We start from the raw sequence: 19,653 nt of genomic DNA on the forward strand, positions 1-19,653 counted from the left end.
AATCGAGGTTCTTTGTATTGAGGTTTGACTGTACTATGGCACATATCCGCAATGAGGGATTGGCCAAGTAGCACGCGGTACATTTAAAATAAGAAATGAAGAAATACAAGGCAATACAAGAGCTGTCACATTGCGTAATACGGGTGCGTGAGAGCACATGCTCATGTGCTTTCTTTATACAAATACGCATAAATGAAACGGTCAAATTCATAGCATTTCATGAACCACTTCGCAAAAGCTTCGCTTCACATTGATTCCAAAATGTGCATTGGATCTGCGTATTTTTTAATGTCCATAACTGTCCACTTGTAAACCAGCTGGTAACCATCTTGTATAAGGATATAGCCATTGCTTCTTTTGTAACACTTTGTTTTCTCCCCCCCCTCACATAGTACCCAATTTTTGGAGCCTGCAAGGCTTGTAAATAAACACGTCCTAACACGTTAGCATTGCAACAGCTTTCCAAAGTTATGCACCACATCTTAGACAAGGAATATACAACTGCTTTATTGATTCAAGGTTTCAACACGTCTTTAATCGTTACTGTGGACATTCGTGCGACTGCCACATTCGACATGACTGCAGCACACCACAACAACAACAACACAAACTTGAACAGGAACAGTTTGCAATGCTTCCACCAATACAACACCGATAAAATTTTAAAATTCATTATTTACCCGAAATGTCTCTGGCCATGGCTGCATTAGAATAAAGCACCTGGCATATATTTAGATGTTCCGAGCCATGGCAGGAAATCGGGAGGAACAATTCAGGAACCGCGACCGTCCTCTCGGCGCCAAAGAGCACAGCTTCAGCCGTTTCAGGGCAATATGGAGACTACAGTGAAAGACCTTGAAAAATGTATTGTTACCTAGATAAAGGATGTGAACGACGTGCAACACATAACACTCCACACAAAGGTCAAATCAACAACAAAAAATAGGTGAGTTGTCTAAAAGACGATAACAGAGCTTCAATAACACCAGTGGCAAAGGAAAAAGAAAATGGGTAAATTGCTTGGATGTCACGGGCTCGCAGGCGTGATAAAAAACAGTCCTCTCTACAAATACAATGGCGGACAACTAGGATCACATATGGGCAGTTTACAGTATGCTTTCAAGACGGCAGAGGCAATAACTCGGTATCCGTCATCCATTGAGGACGTGCAATTTTGTAGGGAAACCGATGCCAGTGGGTCTCTTTTCCCAAAGCTGTGTGCACGACTGGTGTTCCGACTAGTTCAAAGCTCCGAGGCTATAGGCGACAGCCCACAAATCCAAAACATTCGCTGCTGCTTGCGTCTGAAGACGTGAAAGCTGTCCGTGTTTACCATGGAGAACACAGAGTGTGTGCCAGTGTAAGAGACACCGGGATTGTTTTGCAGTTCAAAGCCAGTCAAAGCACTTTCGATGTTACAGCTTTACAAGTTCTCTCTTTCTGATAATTTTTCAAAATTCAGAAAGAATGGTGAAGTTACGCAGTCTATGCAACCTGGTAAGCATTTCGTTTTAAATTGAAATATGTCACCTAAGCACTTGCGCTGTCACTGTCTTAAGTTTACGTTCCCTATCACATTCCAAAACCCAGAAAGAGTGCTGGGCTTACGTAATTTGATCAACGTAATAAGTATGGTTTTTCTCGCTCTACTAAACTCTCCACAATTGCGAATACTAGCCACACCTCTCCAAGTGCCAAGAGCTGCACCGTATGATCAATGTGATGATCAATGTGACTTTGCACTTGCGGTGAATGGGAATCACAAGCAGAATGTGGCTGCTACCTTGCAATATAGGCACATCGTGCAAAAAAGAAAAAAAAATGAAGCCTACCAAAATATCCCAAGTAGTCCCACATCTTTGATAGGTTGCCCACTTCCCAAAATTTTTTTTTCCCTTTTCATGCTTTCTGCACAGCCACACGTGCAATCCTATGCAATAAATACCAGTCACTGGCGCTTACAAAAACCAGTGACTAAGTCGCCAGTTACTAGTTCAAAGCTCCTGCAAATGCAGCTTTAAGAAAGCCAAGGAGGTTCGAATTCTCTTGCATGATGTTATACTTGTCATGGCATCTCATACAATTACTTTTGATCGGGTGCCAAACAAAGCATTCTAGGATGCCTCCGGCAAATTTTTATGACACTTCCATTATTAGTTGTGCCTGGTATATCTGCACACTCGAAAGATGGGACTTTTCTAGCCCTTAAAGTACCAAGAACTTCTCTCTTTCTTTTTTTTGGATAGGTCATGTTTTAGGGGCATGGTTGATGACTCGGGATATTACGGTAGGTGGCACTGAGCAAACTTTGCGTATTAATAATCTCGCACACATATTCGACTTGGCAATATACACAGAAATGCTCTTATTGTTTCAACCAAACCTTTTATGAATTACAGCACGCTTCATTCATTCAGACCACTAGCTCTCTCAACTCGCAAGTCATTCTCATGTGTTTAAAGTCTAAGTTCTGTAAACTTTGAATATTCAATGTATGTCCCTTGCCCCAACCAGCAACCATTAAGCGATAGTATTGACCACTGCACTCTTGTTGGTTCAGACCGACTGAAGATTGTGATAACAGCTTGTACAAACAAGCTAAACTATGCTATATACTAAATACAATAAAAGCTTACAATTACTACTTCTCTAATCGGGCATTCGACAGTAATGCCATTGCGCACTAAAGCAGTGCCTCGTTTATGGTCTACAGGGGTGGACTGTTCTAACTTCAGAGAACAGTCTGCCAACAGTGTTGCTTGACTTCCTATCCTGAAGCCCCTTTTAGGGCCTCACACCATAATGCCGAAGAGCGACGAGCTGTTCATGCATAGTATGCCGATGCTAGAGCGTCATTTCTGAACATTCTAACGGGACTGAAAATTATTCAATAGAACAACTAACGCAACATAGCAGAACTTCAGCGAAATTAGCTTGAGCCCTTTCATGCACAACCTTTCTCCCGTAATCCTTAAAGTAGAGCCATAGTGCAACCCTTGTTGAAGCCAAACAAATGGCTAGAGATGACACAGTGCTCCCATGTAGGCAGTTTCACTTACATGGACGACTTCAAATTACGCCATCGATTTAATCCTTCCAACTTGCATCCTTTCATTACAGCACTTTCTCTCGCATCCCGTAAGACTTTCACATCGCATGCAACCTTCTCAAAAGGCAGCTTCAAAATCGATGACACCAACACACGCTAGTGATCAACAGACAAGGGATGGCTCTGAAGCAAACATTTCGACAAGGGGCTTGCTTGTCCTCATCAGGGCCACCCCGCTGATGAAAGAAATGTAGGTTCCAGAGACAGTCACTGTTCGTCCTCTGTTGATCACTTCAAGTCTCCAGCTTCTGGTGAAACTCTGTCTTGTTCAAATAATGCTAGGAATACAGCAACAAAATGAAGTTTTTCGGTGGGGGCTACTGCTTTACGAAGCCAGCATTTTAGATTTTTTGGGGGGGGTCTTTCTCAGTTCTACAGTACAGAGCATCAAGGCCTATAGGGACTAAGAACCGCGGTGGCTAGATAGCTGGATAGTTCAGCATGGATGTCAGTGGGTTGTTGGTTGGTAGAAGCAGCAGCAGCAGCAGCAGCAACTCATGCTTGCGGCTGATAGGCAGTAGGGCCTCTTTCGCCGAAGTCCCACATGTGGTCGCCGTCTTTTTTAATTCTTCTCATCATCGCCCTTGGACTCGTGGGGTGCGGGCATCTTCTCCCAGGAGGGCTCGACGCCCCAGATCTCGCGGGCATACTCGGAGATGGTGCGGTCGCTCGAGAACTTGCCCGACGAGGCGATGTTGAGCAGCGCCATCTTGGTCCACTCCTCCTGGTTCGTGTACATGGCCGACACCCGCTCCTGGCACTTCATGTACGACTCGAAGTCAGCCAGCAGGAAGAACCTGATGGATGCGTACAAGCACAAATATGGGGAGAGTGAGAGAAAAGAGAGCTGCAGCACTAGCAAGAATCTACGATGTGTGTGCCGATGCACCGCGAGAACGCTGCAAAATGTAAGTGGTGAACTCTGTTCCCTTTATTGTGGTCAGGTGTGTGCAAAACCAGGAGGCGTGTAAATGACACAGAAAAAGCACAAAAATCTGCTTCGAAATGTTACATACGGTTAGTGACTTTGCAAAGCAAGCTTAAATTACAAATACCGTCAAACTTTGCATTAACGAACACGAATATAACAAATTATCAGGTATAATGAAGTGACGAATGCTTCTCATCAATATCAGCGTGTAACAAATATACAATTGATGCTTGCCACAACTGGCTGTGGTAATAGAGAAAAGAAGGTCTGTTATATCCGAAGCCCCTTCTATCCAAAATCAGGGTCGCGGTATGATATGAAAAGGTGTAACATTGCATATGCCACCGTCTAACCTGTCGGCAATTGCAAAAACGATAAGAACATCGAAATGAAAATAAGTAACTGTAGATAAATGGGTTTATGCAGTAATCGCCTTCTTGTCTGCCATTTTCCATAAGCTGGTTGGCCACAAATGGCAGTTTACTGACGCTGAAGCATATATACACCCATATACCTGCAAGATTATTGGCCAGCACAATGGCGGGGGAGCCGGTCGGCCAGCGCTGCCATGCTGTCACTTTGGCCCATTCACGCTGCCGCCGCCGATGACACAAACAACGGCAACAGTTTGTTTTTCAAACAACACAGTGGCCAGTAGAATAAAGCGATGTCTCAATTTTATCTCTCGGAATAAGCGACAACCACTGTCAGATCTGCAGCACGAACGAGAGCTGTGTTGTGAGGCAAGTTCAACTCGGAGCCTGCGTCTAGCCATTCCTGCACTGCATACGAGACGGCTCGATCGTATCACGTGCCTTGCAGTCTGAATGCAGCTAATAATGGCCTATTTTCTTTTTTTTTGTGGGAACTGATGTGATGATGAATGAAGCATTCTCAAAGCAATGCATCTGATGATAGTCGAAAGTTGTTTTTGAAGTACCGTCGCTTTGAAGCTGGTTAGGTCTAGCGGCACCCTCGGCACTGAGCCGACAGCGGTGGGTGGTGATGGGCCGCTTACGTGGTCGACATGAAAACTCCATCCCGTGGGGCATTGTGTGGCACGCCGTTGTGGGAAGCTTGCCGCTAGTGTAAAAGTGCATTTTTGAAAATTTTTGCCAGCGGTCGGAAATAGTTGCATGCAGTACAATGCCGCACGCATGCATTGCTGCAGCAAAGTATGCTGTATTTACACCATCTAGACAAAATATGCCCAAAAATGTGTTTGTTGTAGCCAATAGTCCATTATGGCCGGGCAGAATATTTTGCATTGATAATATATGCAGACCGAACTTAGTGAGAAGGCTGGTCTGTTATATCCGAAAGTACGTTGTATGCAGATCTGTTGCAACAGGCATGGACTGTACGCCCGTAACGAATATCAGATATGAAGGTGTTTTTGTGACGTATGAGACTTCATTGTAACGTGGTTCAACTGTATACACATTCCCAGCATGTATAGTTTCACACTGCTAGTTGTAGTGGTCCGGGTAAACTAACTAACTACAAGACATAACTTCGGTAATACGGTTGTTGTCCAGCATTTGAATCTTACTCTCGGCCGACCCCTCTTCTACTCCACCTTCTCTGCTTCCTCTTCTTTCCTATTCCAGACGCAGTCTGCTTCATCCCCACCGGCTTCTTTTGTTTATTCCTCCTGGTGTATAATATTTGAACACGTTTCCAAATGAGGCACACTCTGGTTGTTTGACCGGTGGCTCCCAGGTACCAAATAGTCTTCAATACACCATGCTGTGATGCCGTTTTAACCACAGGGAAGGGTCCGTAAAACGTAGTGTTGGTAGTTCCAAATCCTTTTCTGACTAGGATGCTGTCTTCCAGTTCTTTATCTGGCATGTCGCTTTTTTGCATCTTGCTTCACGTGCTTTCTGTAGGCGTCTTCGTGACTCTCGCTTTTCTTGACTTCGCTAAGAGTAAGCTTCTCGAGGATGCCCAGTTGGCAATCTGTAGCGAGAGTAGGCACAATTCCAGAGGTGGCAAATAGAGGACTGCAGCCTAAATCACTTGTGTACGAATGGTTGTGGTGTCTTGTAGCAGCCTCAAGGCAGCACTTCCAGACACCTGGGAATATTGGGCACATTTTCATGTATTGCTTGATACGCCTTATAGCACGTTCAGCAAGACCATTTGCTGCAGGATGGTATGCTGAGCAAAATTTTACTGTAATCCCATGATCTCGTGTCTAGTTGGCAAACTTTTTGCTCCGAAAGGCAGGGTCATTGTCACACACTATCATCTTTGTATTTTGGAAGCATTCAGCTTGAAGAAGAGCAATGACACTGTTGGTGTCTTCTTTTCCTGCCTTGGCCGTGATCATTCTTGTGCATTTGTCGATACAGTCAAACCTCGATATAACGTTGTACTTACAGCAAAAAACTTCGTTATATCGAGAATTTTGTTATATCGAGATTCCATCAATTCAATAGAACTAAGATGGGGAAATAAAAATAGTTTGTTACATCGCGAATTTCGTTAAATCGAGGTTCGTTATATCGAGGTTTGACTATACTGAGTAAAAATGATTGAGTTTTCCTCGTGCCTTCTCCCTTGTTTTTTAAGTTCCGCAAAGTTTAAGTGGATGACTTCAAAGGAGATGTGTGAACGCTTTGGGGTTATTATCACATCTGTCACCTGCTTGAATTTCACTTTGTGCACTTGACATAGGTGGCACGTGCGAATGTAGTTTCTGATGTCGTCCTTCAGACTTGGCCAAGTAAACCTTTTCAGCAGTTTGTTGTAAGTGTGCCAGAAGCCGTCATGTCCCCTCAACTCTGGACTGTCGTGGTATAGTTGAAGTATCTTGGGAACCATTGTCGGTGGCACAAGATATTTTCCATCCACAAACTTCATTTCCTCGGCGCCTTCCCACAACCTGACGTGATTTTTTTTTTGGGGGGGGTGTTCGCTTGTCTCGTGGACAAGTAATTTAGACATGGCGTCCGCATCTGCCAGCAGTGGACCAGACTGATGTGATACATCAAAATCAAACTGTTGTAGGTAATTAACCCACCTCACAATTCAACCCAGTCAAAGCTTGATGAGGTAAAAGGGGTGAATTTCATACCTTCTAGATAGGTTCTAAAATATTGTAAAGCTTTTAAAACTGCAAGTGCTTCTTTTTCTGTGGTAGTATAATTGACCTCAGCAGGCTTCAATGTATAGCTGTATGGTTCTTTTGATGATCAGATTGTTGTGATGGCTTCTGATATAGAACTTCGCTCATTGCATAGTGCGATGCATCGTATTGAGCGCGAAAGGCAAGAAGTCTGGTATGCGCAGGATGGGATCTGACGATATCAGTTCGACTACAGTGGAATCTCGATGATACGAATCTCACGGGGTCACGGGAAAAATTCGTATTAGCCAAAATTCGTATCATCGAAACACAATTAAAACTAGCTAAATTAAAGAGTCGAGAGGGGAACTCACTCAGGCACACGTACGTAAAAAGCATCTGCAGTATAGATCACTTATAACGTAACCGTTTATAATGCAGAACTGGCTACAACGCGGCCTTTTACGACTCCCGTTTACCCTCCCATAGAACTCCATGTATACGCATACTGCTTACAGTGCAGCTGCGTGAGACGAAACTGCGGCTTCCACGGGAAAATCTCGCTGACAAGGGCGGTAGCGAGCACGAGGTGCGCCCACCGATGGGAGAAGAGATCAACGAGGGCGATGCGGAGGAGGAGCGTGAGACGTGGAGCATGAGTCCAAGGGCGATAAAGTCGTCACCTGCGCGCCGTATGTGCGAGTGAAAGCGCGCAAGCGCGCGGGGGACGCGTGTTTTCACGGACAGCGAACGCACAGCGGAGAGCAAACGCGACTTTCGTTGCGCGAAAGGCCGTGAGGGTATGGGAGGGAGGGGGGGCGACGCTGTGCTGCGGCTCCAAATGCGTATCTTGCAACCGAGCGCAAGGCTAACTGGCGACGCGATCTCCCCACGCGAAAGGAGCAAAAAGCGGGAAGGTAGCGCGGGAGGGAGAAAGCGGGGGGGGGGGCTCTTCCTCTGCCAACTAATGCGTTCTTGCACTTTGCACCTGTGCCGGCTGTCGGTGGTGTCGCGCGCACCGTATCTTAAAAGCAATCTCCACACGGCTCTGACCTTTGTATGCGCTTACGCCCCTCAGTTTCCGTTGAAGTTCCCTCAGACCGCACGAACCTTCACTTGCTGCGGCGGCCGCGCGTGGGGAAGCGCAGCCGCCGCAACGAGCGAAGAGACAAAAAGAAAAGCAACAAATGCGCCACCGCTTCAAACTCCTCACGTCCAGTCGCGGCTTCCGCGCTGTCCGGCGCCGCGCACGCGCCTCCGCACCAAAAGAGAAAGGGAAAACCCGAGTGACTGCGCGCTGTTCTCTTTCGCGGCCGTCGGTGGGGCGGCATTTATTCGTATTAACCAACGCGGGTCGAAAATCGATTCGTAACAACCGTTCTCTAGCACGTTGCAAAGTAATGGGGCACGGCCGGGACCTCAGAAAAATTTGTGTCATCCGGAAATTCATATTAGCCGTGATCGTATCATCGAGATTCCACTGTAGTTCACCATAGGTCCTTTCACACTCCGGATCCTATTGGAAAGGCACGTCCTTTGGCATCAAATGTGTGAGACACCTGGTCTTAACCGCATAGTCTTCTATGATGGACCTGAAATGTCCAGCAAGGCCTAGAAACACCCGGAGTGAGTGGACATCGTACGGTTTCACCAGCTTTGAAATTCTCTCAACAAAATCGTGCTTCATGCTTTTAGTACACCTATCGAAGACCCTGCCGAGAAACACCACTTTCTCTTGAAAAATTCGCTTTTCTTGAAGTTAACTTTAAGGTGGCTGGGGCTGAGGGCAGTAAAATAACTAACTACAAGACATAACTTCGGTAAGACGGGTGTTGTCCGCCATTTTAATCTTATTCTCGGCCGACCCCTCTTCTTCTCCCCCCTTCTCTGCTTCTTCTTTCACATTCCAGACGCAGTCTGGTTCACTCGTGTTGCTGAAAAAGCACATGGACAATATGAATGAAAATGACGCCCACAACAGTAAGTACAGTATCAACAAATACCACGTAACCTTCTCCAAAGACAAAACCTGCCCAGGTAAACAACTGTGGTGTGTGTGAATCATGCACACACACCACATGACACATGCAAGTTAATCCAAAAAGTTACCTGTCATGGTTGAGCATCACGTTGGTGAGGTCGTGGAAGAGGTTTGGGTTGGATGGGCTGAAGAAACCACTGTTGATCTGGTCGATGGCCTTCTTCGCTTCTGGCAGCTTGTTGTAGTAGTCCCAGGCATTGTAGCTGCAGGAAGAGTTCATGACATGAGACACATGCACAGTCAATGTCATATGAAAAACATAAGTCAAAAACAAACACGACAGTCAACCAGAAAATATTACGGACCATGAAATCTGAGAAAAAGCTGAATATCTCCACAGCCTCAAAACGAAGCCTGGTATTTGTATTTCGGGACCTCGACTGGAATATGCTAACATTTTCGTATACAATTTTACTGGCTACTGCTACAGGCTGCTCGGGAATTGAACATTTTCCGAGATCCCGTGGTCCATAAACTTTTGTGGCTGACTGTACCATTACAGGCCTAAATGGTCTGAACAGCCGTAGAATGCAAGACGCTCAAAGATCACTCAGTTTTGTCATTTTCGAGTCTCCAAAACCCTTAATTTTCATAAGATTCATTCCATAACATTCCAAGACCTTCATTTCCACAATAATTTATAAATTATGTTCCAATGAAGATGCTTTGAAATGTATTTCCTCGATTTGTCAGAACAATTTTGACACACTTGCAATTTTGGAGAGAAAATAGCTTCTGGTCTATTTCAGCCATTGTAATAATTATTTCTTTACTGAAAAGACAAATGCATGCAGTGTGCACTAAGCCCAATTTTAGCATAATATTTTGTTCAGAAAAGTTTGTAATTAGTGTTGTTTCACAGGTCAAGATCGCATTTCTTTGAAGACAACATGCTGTGATTGAAGAAATTTTGATGGCTCCAACTCTAGTTCAAATTGACCTAGTATATTGGTTTACACTTAGCGCACAAAATAGGCGTTTTAAATTTTTTCAGTATTTTAACCACTGTGTTCGGTTTCTTTGTCTAGATGCTAATTTCTCACTAGACAAAAGAACCCCATTTCTGTCGCATATATCAGGTACTAGTTGTCCTAGGACAAAGATAATTACAGTTTTGGAATTGGCACATCAATACGCAGAAGGTGCGCAGATTTGGCTAAGATTTATCCATACATAAGAAAGTTGGCATTCAGTTTAGCATCCCTCCTTAAGTTCCAACATGCTAAGCTGTTTCTGAATGCAGGTTCTTAGGAATGGAATGGACTCACTCAAGATTCAGATTTCCTGTCACCAGCATGGGTGCGCCACATGCTTATTAAAAAAATGTGCAGCTTGGAACTATCAAAGACGACCTGAGTTTCCAGTGACTGTTCTTCCCATTTATGTTGTAGGCAGAGAAGAGAGCACATTCACTGTCATGAAACAGAACATGGAACGCGGGAGCGGCGATGCCGGCACGGTGGCGGGCACATACGGAAGAGAGTCGAAAGTGACGGAGCTACGAGGGAGTTAAAAGGGAGGGCGAGGGAAGCCACCGAAGCCATTGCCAACAAAGCGGCGGAGTTGCCACGACCAAATCTGCTTCCCTGCTGCCCTCCTCCCACACCTTCGGCGGTCTCCGTGTGCACCCGTCGCCGTGCCGGTGCCAGCTTAGCCTGCTCCCTGAAGTTTCGTTTTCTGCCGTTATTGGGAAGTGAGCGCTGGCCGACGTAAGCAGTTTCGTGGTCCTCGCTCGCTGTGTGCTTGCACGCGCGCCACAATATTTCACGACTCGTGCCGTTCGTACATTGTGCTATGGTGCATGAATTGTTCAAGAATAAGTCCTTCTTTTAATTCGAACAAATTGTCGAGATTCAACTGTACTAGCCTGTTTTGCCCAGAATAAATTTTAGATAAGTCCGCATGATGCAGTGCTGCCAGACTTACTGGGCAACAGAACGGAGCTGCCACCTGTCATTGTTGTGATAAGACGCGGCTGCGCACGGCTTATTTCATCCCACCAATGAGAGACTGTGCTGCCACTTTCACCGCAAAAATAACCTATTTGCTCTTCTCCTTCTTTCTGGGGTTTTACATGCCAAAACCAGTTCTGATTATGAGGCTAGCCATAGTGGAGGGCTCGAGATTAATTTTGACCACCTGGGGTTCTTGAACCTGCACTACAACCCAAACACACGGGCGTTTTTGCATTTCTCCTCCATCGAAATACGGCGGCCAGCAGTCGGGATTCGATCCCACGATCTCATGCTCAGCAGCGCAAAGCCTTAGCTGACTGACCTATTTGCTCCTCCATCACCACAGGTGATGTGCAGATGGTTTATTCTGTATGAAACAGACAAGTGCAGCACCCAAACATGACAGTATTACATGAAACATATAATAAAATGAAATCATAAACAAGCCAGTAGCTAGCCAGAAGAGCAGTTTAAAACTGTTTCCCTTATTTGGGCTTCTGGTATTTCAAGCTCACATCCAAATATAATGCAGAGGTGTTTATATTGCAAAGGAATCGTGTGTTACCATTCGTATGAATATAGTAAGCAGGTGCAATTTGTCTTTCACCGATTCAGCAGCTCTGCACATGAGTGGCTCATGAGAATCAACGAGATTCAAATAGCACTCACCCCCTCTTCTTGAGCTCTTCAACTTCTGGCTCGGTCATTCCAAAAATGAAGATGTTCTCTGGGCCCATCTCCTCTTGCATCTCGACATTAGCACCGTCCAGGGTGCCAATGGTCAAAGCGCCGTTCAGCTACAAAAAGAAAAATCATGTATGTGAGACATCTGTTTGTAAAGAAAAAGAACAGACATTCCACATAAAGGCACTGCTGAGAATGCCAAATCTTTGCATAGACAACCTGCCCCTACATATAACCCATGCACACTTTGTTATAATGACTGACACAAGAAGAACCTCTCACACAACTATCCTACTTACTCGATTCTAACGCGCACCCGTTTTCCGTGACAAAATAAAAAAAGATCCTTTACAGTACCGCGCCCATCATGCTTTCATACAGAAATACAACCTCTTCTTCACCTCGCAAAGTACAAGTGTACGAACGCGCCAGCTGTGGGCAAAGGCGACGACACTCGTATGCAATCATATGGTTTGCATAAATGCATGCTCTGCAAGCGTGGCTGTATAGCCTAGTGGTTACGACGCTCGCCTTGGGACCGCGGGTACGCGGGCTCGAATCCCGCCTCGGCAAAAAAGTTTATTTTCTTTTATTTCTTGATAGTTTCTTGATACGAACCACAAACCACAAATTACGGCTGGCTTAACCAGCTTCGCTGTTAAAAAATCCAACTGCGGCGGATTGTTCAGAGACCAAGGGAAGCGACTCAAAAGAACCACTTGAATGCAGCTGGGCTGCTTAATTTCGGCAAGTTCGATGTAAAGCGCTCTGACAGAATGCTCAAGAGCGCCAGGAAGCAACCAGTCGAATATACCATTAGAAACTGTTGTGCATCAAGTCCCTTCCTTGTCTGCCTTGTGGCACCGTGCACGATGCATCTTGTCAGGCAGGCAGGGTTGTAAACAACCATGCGCAGTGAGGCAGTTAAGCAATCGACACCAATGCAGAATTGTTGGCTGTAGTTGCTTCGTGCATTAAGCCTAAACCAAACCGAGCCAGTGCTTGTAATTGCAGTCATTCACAAAGTTAATTGAAGCGTTGCTAAAGAAACTCGCACAGCCACATCTCCATCTAGGGACAAGTGTAAGAAACACTATGCTAAGCCATGAAAATGAGGTGCAAAGGCAGCATAACAAAATGCATGGACACTTGACATGATAAGTAATTAAGAGAAAGCACAGAAAAAACATACACACAAATGAAAAGAAACGGAGAATGGAGAGGTGCATATTTATGTCGAACTTGCACCAACTGGGCTCACAGCAAGTCCTGACAATGGGTACTGCAATACCTAGAAGCAGCAAGTGAGGAAGGAGACCAACCATGAATTTCATGTTTCCGGTGCCTGAAGCCTCTGTGCCGGCGGTGGAGATCTGCTCGCTGAGGTCAGCTGCTGGGATGATCTTCTCGGCCAGGGTGACACGGTAGTTCTCCAGGTAGATCACCTTCAGCTTGTCCCCAATCACAGGGTCGTGATTCACCACATTGCCCACCGCGATGATCAGCTTGATGATCTGCTTCGCTATGTGGTAGCCCGGAGCCGCCTGCATCATCAAATCAAATTGTGGGGTGCGACATCTCAATGCAAAACACTGGCTATCAGGAACCCTGTAAAGGGGGGGGGGGGCTCCAGATTAATTTCAATTGCCTGCAATTACTTCGATGTACATTAACACCTTTGCATTCTGACCCCATTGGAGTGCGGCTACTACAACAAGGAGTCGAAAGCACAACCTTGTGCTTGGCAGCAGAACGCCATAGTCACTAAGCCAGCGTGGCTGTGCCTACATCATCCCGCATAATGCCAGTGTCAACATCACTTGGCGTTCAACTCAAGCATGCAGACTCTCATCCTCAACAGTGCCGGAGTGTTTTTCAGCATAAGTTGCATGAGCAAGGAACGAGACCCTCAAGAAATTGCCACAAGATAAGAGATTCAGTGCCTGCTGCGCGAGTACCAGAACAGCAATTTACATTTGTTGGTTTTGCTTACCCGCAATGCAACTGCATTCATATGCCAAGGAGCCATTCAGCGAATGGGGGCAGTTGGAATCGCACCCAGAAAGCAGCTAAAAGCTACAATAAAAACCTATGCAGGTTCTTCGAAAAGCCTTTGCACTGATAAAACAGTGGCGTTTGCTTTACTGTTGTCCAACCTGCAGCTTTCCAGTGAACCAGTTGCCTCTTCACTCGGCACTTCACTATTCACTTGCCGGCCTGTCAACACCAGAAGTGACCTGTATCACTGGTGACCTCAGTCCCGTCTTCATGCAACTGCCCTCTTTACTGCGACTAGCATTCTTTAGGAAGTTCACCAAGTTTGTGGTATGTCTGTATGTCTGTTTGTCCACATCTAACCTCTTTCATGCCGGCTTGGGTCACTCACTGGGTAGTCCATAGTCTAACGGGTAGAGCAACGGGGCTGCTGTTCTGAAGGAACTGGGTTTGAAACAAACTGTTGGACCAACTTGGGTCACTGGGTATATGCCACTGGGTATGTGCCACTCTCCGATGAACTTCTTTCGCGCCAAGTTGGGTCACAAGGTACATGCCACTGGGTATGCAATACTCTGCAATGAGCCTATTTCATGCCAACTTGGGTCGTTCGGTATGTGTTACTGGTTATGTGCCACTATTCGACGAACCTCTGCGGTCTACTTGGGTCGCTGGGTATGCGCGGCTCTTCAGTGAGAAAAAAAACATCCTTTAAATCTTATCTGACGCTGAGTGGAATTGAATCAGGGTCATATATATTTAAACTGCTGCCACCCACTCACTTCACGGCGCAGCATGTCCAGAAGGAAGCACAAGAGCACTTGGCAGCAGCACACACCTCATACATGATGGGTTTCCGCGGTGACAATACGGTATGACACTACATTGCTTCAGTGCTAATTGCATTAGCGTCGACAGTCATTCTAAGATGGTTTCTGCCAGAATTTTCTTATAATCTACCGAGTCTTACATAGTATAGACTAGGTACCTAGTATAGACTAGGTATAGACAGTCTATACTAGGTACCGAGCACCTGGTATAGACTGTTTTACACATTCCTTGGCAGTAGTGAGCCTGCGACGCCAAGAAACGCCTGGTCCCACATCCTATCATCCTGCTATGGCAAAAAAAGAAGTGTGTTTACAAGTTGGCATATAAGGCATATCTTTCCATGATTTCACACAAGTGCGTATCATGTCTCAAGCACAGACATTTAACATTTTACACCGAAATTGATTTGTAAATTTATGATCAGCTGCAAAGAAAAACTTTAAAATCTGCAAACTTCTGTTATGCCGGCACTACTGTAGTTCGCCATCATCTTTTTTGCCCACTTCATTTCTGCAAGAAAAACTTTCGGAACCTTGCCAGAGTCTCTAAATAGCGAAATGGTCTTCTATACATGACACTTTCGCGGTTACAATGAGAGCTGCCTTTTCACCATAGCACACACAGATGGCGCCACAGTTTCATTACAGCAAAATCGACATCTTCCAAGTGGTGACAAATGAACGAAACCGAGAAAGCAAGCTACGCACCTTTCCACCGACCATGATGGTACGTGCCACGAAGGGTGCCGAGGGGTCTGCCTTGATGCGATTGTACAGGCAGATGATGTGCAGGCAGTTGAGCAGCTGCCGCTTGTACTCGTGGATACGCTTCACTTGCATGTCGAACATGGACGATGGGTCTAGCTTGATGCCCGTCAGCTTGTGCAGGTACTCGCACAGCCGCATCTTGTTTTCCTGCATTCGAAGGAATCAGCATGCGCCTTTGTGATATTCCTGTTAGATGGGCAAATTCAGTGCTGCTTTAAAAAAGTGTGCTTTTCTGGTGAATGCGATTAGCAGGCGTATCACACGGAAATGTTTAGTGACACTTGCTGTATAATGCTGACACAGTGAAGCACTATTGATACGTTCCTTGCTGCTGTATTTTCGCAGCTGCTACGTCGTGTTTTCCCGATCCTGAGCTAAATCCTACCGACTTCTGTGCATTATACTCCCCTTGATACGTTGCAAATCTGTAATGTTCCTGCATCTTAAGCAGCATTTGAATGTTGCAGCCAGCTTGTATGTTGCAACAAGTGACCGGTGCATTGTAACAAGCTACCAAAGTTTGCAATAAGCGACCAAAGCTGCACAAGCCAGGCGCTGCCCACATGCACAGAGCAGCTGGCAAAGCACCTTAAGCGAAATGTGCATCGGTTAAAACTTACCGGCCAGATTCTCCAACCAGATCCGCCGAGTGCAGGGCTACATTTATTTTGGAGCCAGCAAGTCTTATATGCATAGCATATTCACAAGTTCCTTTAAGTCAGCTTTGCCACAATAATGACATGTTATGAGGTGAAGCATATGCAAAATAGTGCTGTCAAGCATATTAAGAGTTGAAAGGGGCCACTGTCACAAAACATTGTAAGTGTCCCTTAAGGATACACATGTATGTACCATCCCCGGTCGCAGTTCGAGCACCGAGACGTCTAATAAGTGTACCGAGAGCCATTCAGAACTGTTTCTGACATAGCTGTGGCGATTGGCGGCCTTCCTCACAGTTACGTTTTCCTAAATGTTACTTTTTTTTTCACGGTCCCTTTAAAAATGTATCAACAAGGTTCTACTGCACAACGAATATCACTGGGAGAGGCATTCATCTTGGCAATGGACGTAAAAATAAACTGATGATGATAATTGTGGGGATCGAGGTGCCTTCCCGCGCCTCGTCCCCCAGCTCGAGCGAGGCGCTTAGCTCGATCTCCGGGAACCGCCGCCGTAACGGCAACATGGCGGACATGGCTAGCGCGCTGGACCTACTTACCCACGCAAACCGTGCTTCTCCCCCCCCCCAACGGGATTGGACTTGCCCCGCGGGAACACGTCACCAGGACGCGCCCTGATTGGCCTCCCGAGCAGCGGCCCCTGGGCACCCTCTCCACCCGAGCTCTCGTCCGCTGACCGCTTCCTCGCCACGGCAGATGCTCACAGGCCCGCGACGAGGTGGTTACACGAGACCTTTGTTCTCGGGACTCCTCGTTCTCGCGCTTGGCGGGCCGCTACCCGGTTAGCCCTAGCGCAGTGGGCGCGCGTACTCGATCGGTCTTGCGGTGAGCCTTGGCCCATAAGCGCCATGACTGTAGCACTGTGCGGTATCTTGGGTGAATAAACCCATGTTTGTTGGTGATCTGACTCTGGAGTCTTCTCTGCGCCGTGTCGGAGAGTCGACGAACCCTGCCGTAGCGCCTTTGTGTGTTGCGGAGTGGAGGATCGTCATGCCCTTTCCTGACCATCGCTCGTAGGGTAAGCCTTGTGCAAACCCATCTCCACATAATGAATATAATGTGGAGATCGGTAGGCCCCAATGACATACCGAATGCAATTCTGCGCAGGTATGCGGAATGGGTTGCGCATTACTTAAAAATTATATTTGACGCGTCACTAGCAGAAAGCCGAGCGCCAGATGACTGGCTTACGGAAAAGGTTATACTTGTGCACAAGTCTGGAGATAGACAGATAATTGAAAATTACCGTCCAATATCGCTGACCTGCATTTGCTGCAAGCTCCTAGAACATGTTGTAGTCAAGACAATTTACACGTACATCGAAAATGCGAACTCATTTTTTCCCAACCAACACGGATTCCGACAGCGCCTTTCCACAACAACACAGCTTCATGAAACAATCCATGACTTTGCCAGCACATTATACAATAAGAAACAGATAGATGCTATCTGTCTTGATCTGTCGAAAGCATTCGACAGAGTGCTACATGCAGAATTGATAGTGAAACTGATTGATATGGGAATAAATGGGAAAGTAGTAAAATGGATAACCGCATACCTCCGGGGCAGAACCAAATACGTAGAAGTGAAACACATTAAATCAAAGCCGTTGAAGGTGACGTCAAGCGCTACGCAGGGGTCTGTGTTAGGTCCTGTACTATTTTTAGTATATATTAATGACACTTCCTCTGCAATTGACGAACGTATCACGGTGCGACTTTTCGCCGATGATTGCTTATTATACAAAGAAATTAATAGCACAGAAGATCAGCAATTACTCAGCGACGCTCTTAGGGCTATAGAAAAATGGTGTGACAAATGGAAAATGAAAATAAATTAGAGTAAAACTGTTGTATTGCGCATAACGAATAAAATAAATCATATTTTTTATTTTAATTACACTGTGAATTCTTCGGTGCTTTCCACGGTTGATTTGCTGAAATACTTAGGCATACATATATCCGCGAATTTAAGCTGGTCAAATCATGTAAAATTATGCAAAACTGCGGAAAAAAAGCTTTGGTTCTTGCTACGGAAATTGCAGTTAGCCTCACAGTCAGTAAAACTAACAGTTTATTTAACGTACGTTCGGCCCACGCTAGAATATGCCAGCATAATCTGGGAGACTGGAAAGAGTTCAACGTCGAGCAGCAAGGTTTATTTTATCATGTTATTCTCGCACAGATTCTGTCTCCGAAATGCTCAGTTTGCTGAACTTGCCTACGCTCGCCGAACACAGGCGCATAGCTAGATTAAAGTTCTTTTTTCTTCTCACTAAAAACACATTTAACATCAATAGCAAACAGTATTTGATAGCACGACAAGGTAGAACACTAAGGAAAAGCAAAGATAATACTTTTCAAATACCTCAGATGCACATTAACGCTTATGCATTTTCTTTCTTCCCAAGAACCATTAAAGAATGGAATGAATTACCGTTGTTAACACGCGAAAGCACCAGTGCAGAACAATTTGAGAAAAACTTAAAGCTCCATTGAAAGATGCACGCATGTATATGTGCTCACCGCTTTTTTCTTCTTTTTGTGTGTGTGTGTGTGTGTGTTTGTGTGTGTGTGTGTGTGCGCGCGCGCAGGAGCTCGTTTTTCAACACTGCATTTATAGTCTTGTATTATTGATCGGAGCATGTGCTGAATATTTCGCTTATGTATTTTTTTCTTTATCTTTTTTGTTCGCTTATTCATGCACTGCGGTATTCATGTACTGTACTAATTGCCGAAATGCTGCTATTGACCTGTTTTTTTTTTTTTCATGCTCTATGTAATGTTGGAATTTTCATGTATTGTACTAATTGTTGAAGTGCTGCTTTTGACTTATCCTGTAACGGCCGACAGGCCAACAGTATGAGTAAATAAACTATGTGTCTGTTTACTGCCAGTGAGAGCAAGCAACGCCCAGACATTTACCTTCCAGCTACTTTCACTAAAACACTTTGCAGAAATTCATCAAACTTGCAACAAATGTCCAATATGAAGTGTCTCAAGATGTTCTACAGTGCTTTTGCTTTTGATGCACTATCTTGGCGCTCTAGGGGTTAACATTATGACTGTATGATGACCCACACACTCTATACGTGTGTAAGACAGTGTCTCGTGCATGAATTCACCAAACTGGGCTTTTCATGCTCCAGTCTTTTTAAGCACATGCCAAAAGTCACGTGCACAGTTTTCCTAAAGCACTTTTCTTTTTCAAGTGAAGCTTGTATTAGCTCACAAGTTTCGGTGGCATTGGAGTCACGCAAAATGTCACGTGTGGCACATACCGCATTGAATATGCGAGTATGAGCCAGGGACAAGAAAGAAAGACGGAAGGAAGGAAGGAAAGAAAGAAAGAAAGGAAGAAAGAAAGAAAGAGCAGGTGCGGGGAAAGCTGCGCTGCGCCAGATCACGTGACGTGTGCGACCAATCAGGGTCGTTTGGTGTGTCGCGGGCAGGGAAAGGGATGAAAAGGGGGTTGGGGCACGCACTGCCGGGCATGATCGCCTAAGACCAGTCTCGGCGACTGGTTGGAAAGGCCGCACGTGGTGCATTCTGCCGAGGAGCAGGCTGCGTTTGAGCAACGGCGCCGCA

General features: G+C 45.6%; 2 protein-coding genes across 7 annotated transcripts in view; both read right to left on the bottom strand.

Annotated features, from left to right (window-relative positions):
- Positions 1 to 485: 485 nt before the first annotated feature.
- LOC119457972 (glycogen phosphorylase-like) overlaps positions 486 to 19,653 on the bottom strand; it is a 211,371-nt gene continuing 192,203 nt past the window's right edge. Inside the window, exon 19 of one of the 5 annotated variants that reach the window (XR_007467814.1) lies at positions 486 to 1,494. The gene's annotated coding sequence lies outside the window, so the exon portion shown is untranslated. The remainder of the gene's footprint in view (positions 1,495 to 19,653) is intronic. The other 4 variants (XR_007467813.1, XR_007467812.1, XR_007467811.1 and 1 more) reach the window with 4 other exon arrangements.
- LOC119457973 (glycogen phosphorylase-like) overlaps positions 2,253 to 19,653 on the bottom strand; it is a 63,244-nt gene continuing 45,843 nt past the window's right edge. For both annotated transcript variants that reach the window (XM_037719758.2, XM_037719759.2), the window contains exons 12-16: positions 15,327 to 15,533; positions 13,116 to 13,337; positions 11,779 to 11,906; positions 9,223 to 9,357; positions 2,253 to 3,906 (exon numbers count right to left, since the gene is read on the bottom strand). In XM_037719758.2, the coding sequence (XP_037575686.1) occupies positions 3,672 to 3,906; positions 9,223 to 9,357; positions 11,779 to 11,906; positions 13,116 to 13,337; positions 15,327 to 15,533 (927 nt within the window). In that variant the 3' untranslated portion in view covers positions 2,253 to 3,671. The remainder of the gene's footprint in view (positions 3,907 to 9,222; positions 9,358 to 11,778; positions 11,907 to 13,115; positions 13,338 to 15,326; positions 15,534 to 19,653) is intronic.

Source organism: Dermacentor silvarum, chromosome 7 (assembly GCF_013339745.2).
Source record: "Dermacentor silvarum isolate Dsil-2018 chromosome 7, BIME_Dsil_1.4, whole genome shotgun sequence".
NCBI lineage: Eukaryota > Metazoa > Arthropoda > Arachnida > Ixodida > Ixodidae > Dermacentor > Dermacentor silvarum.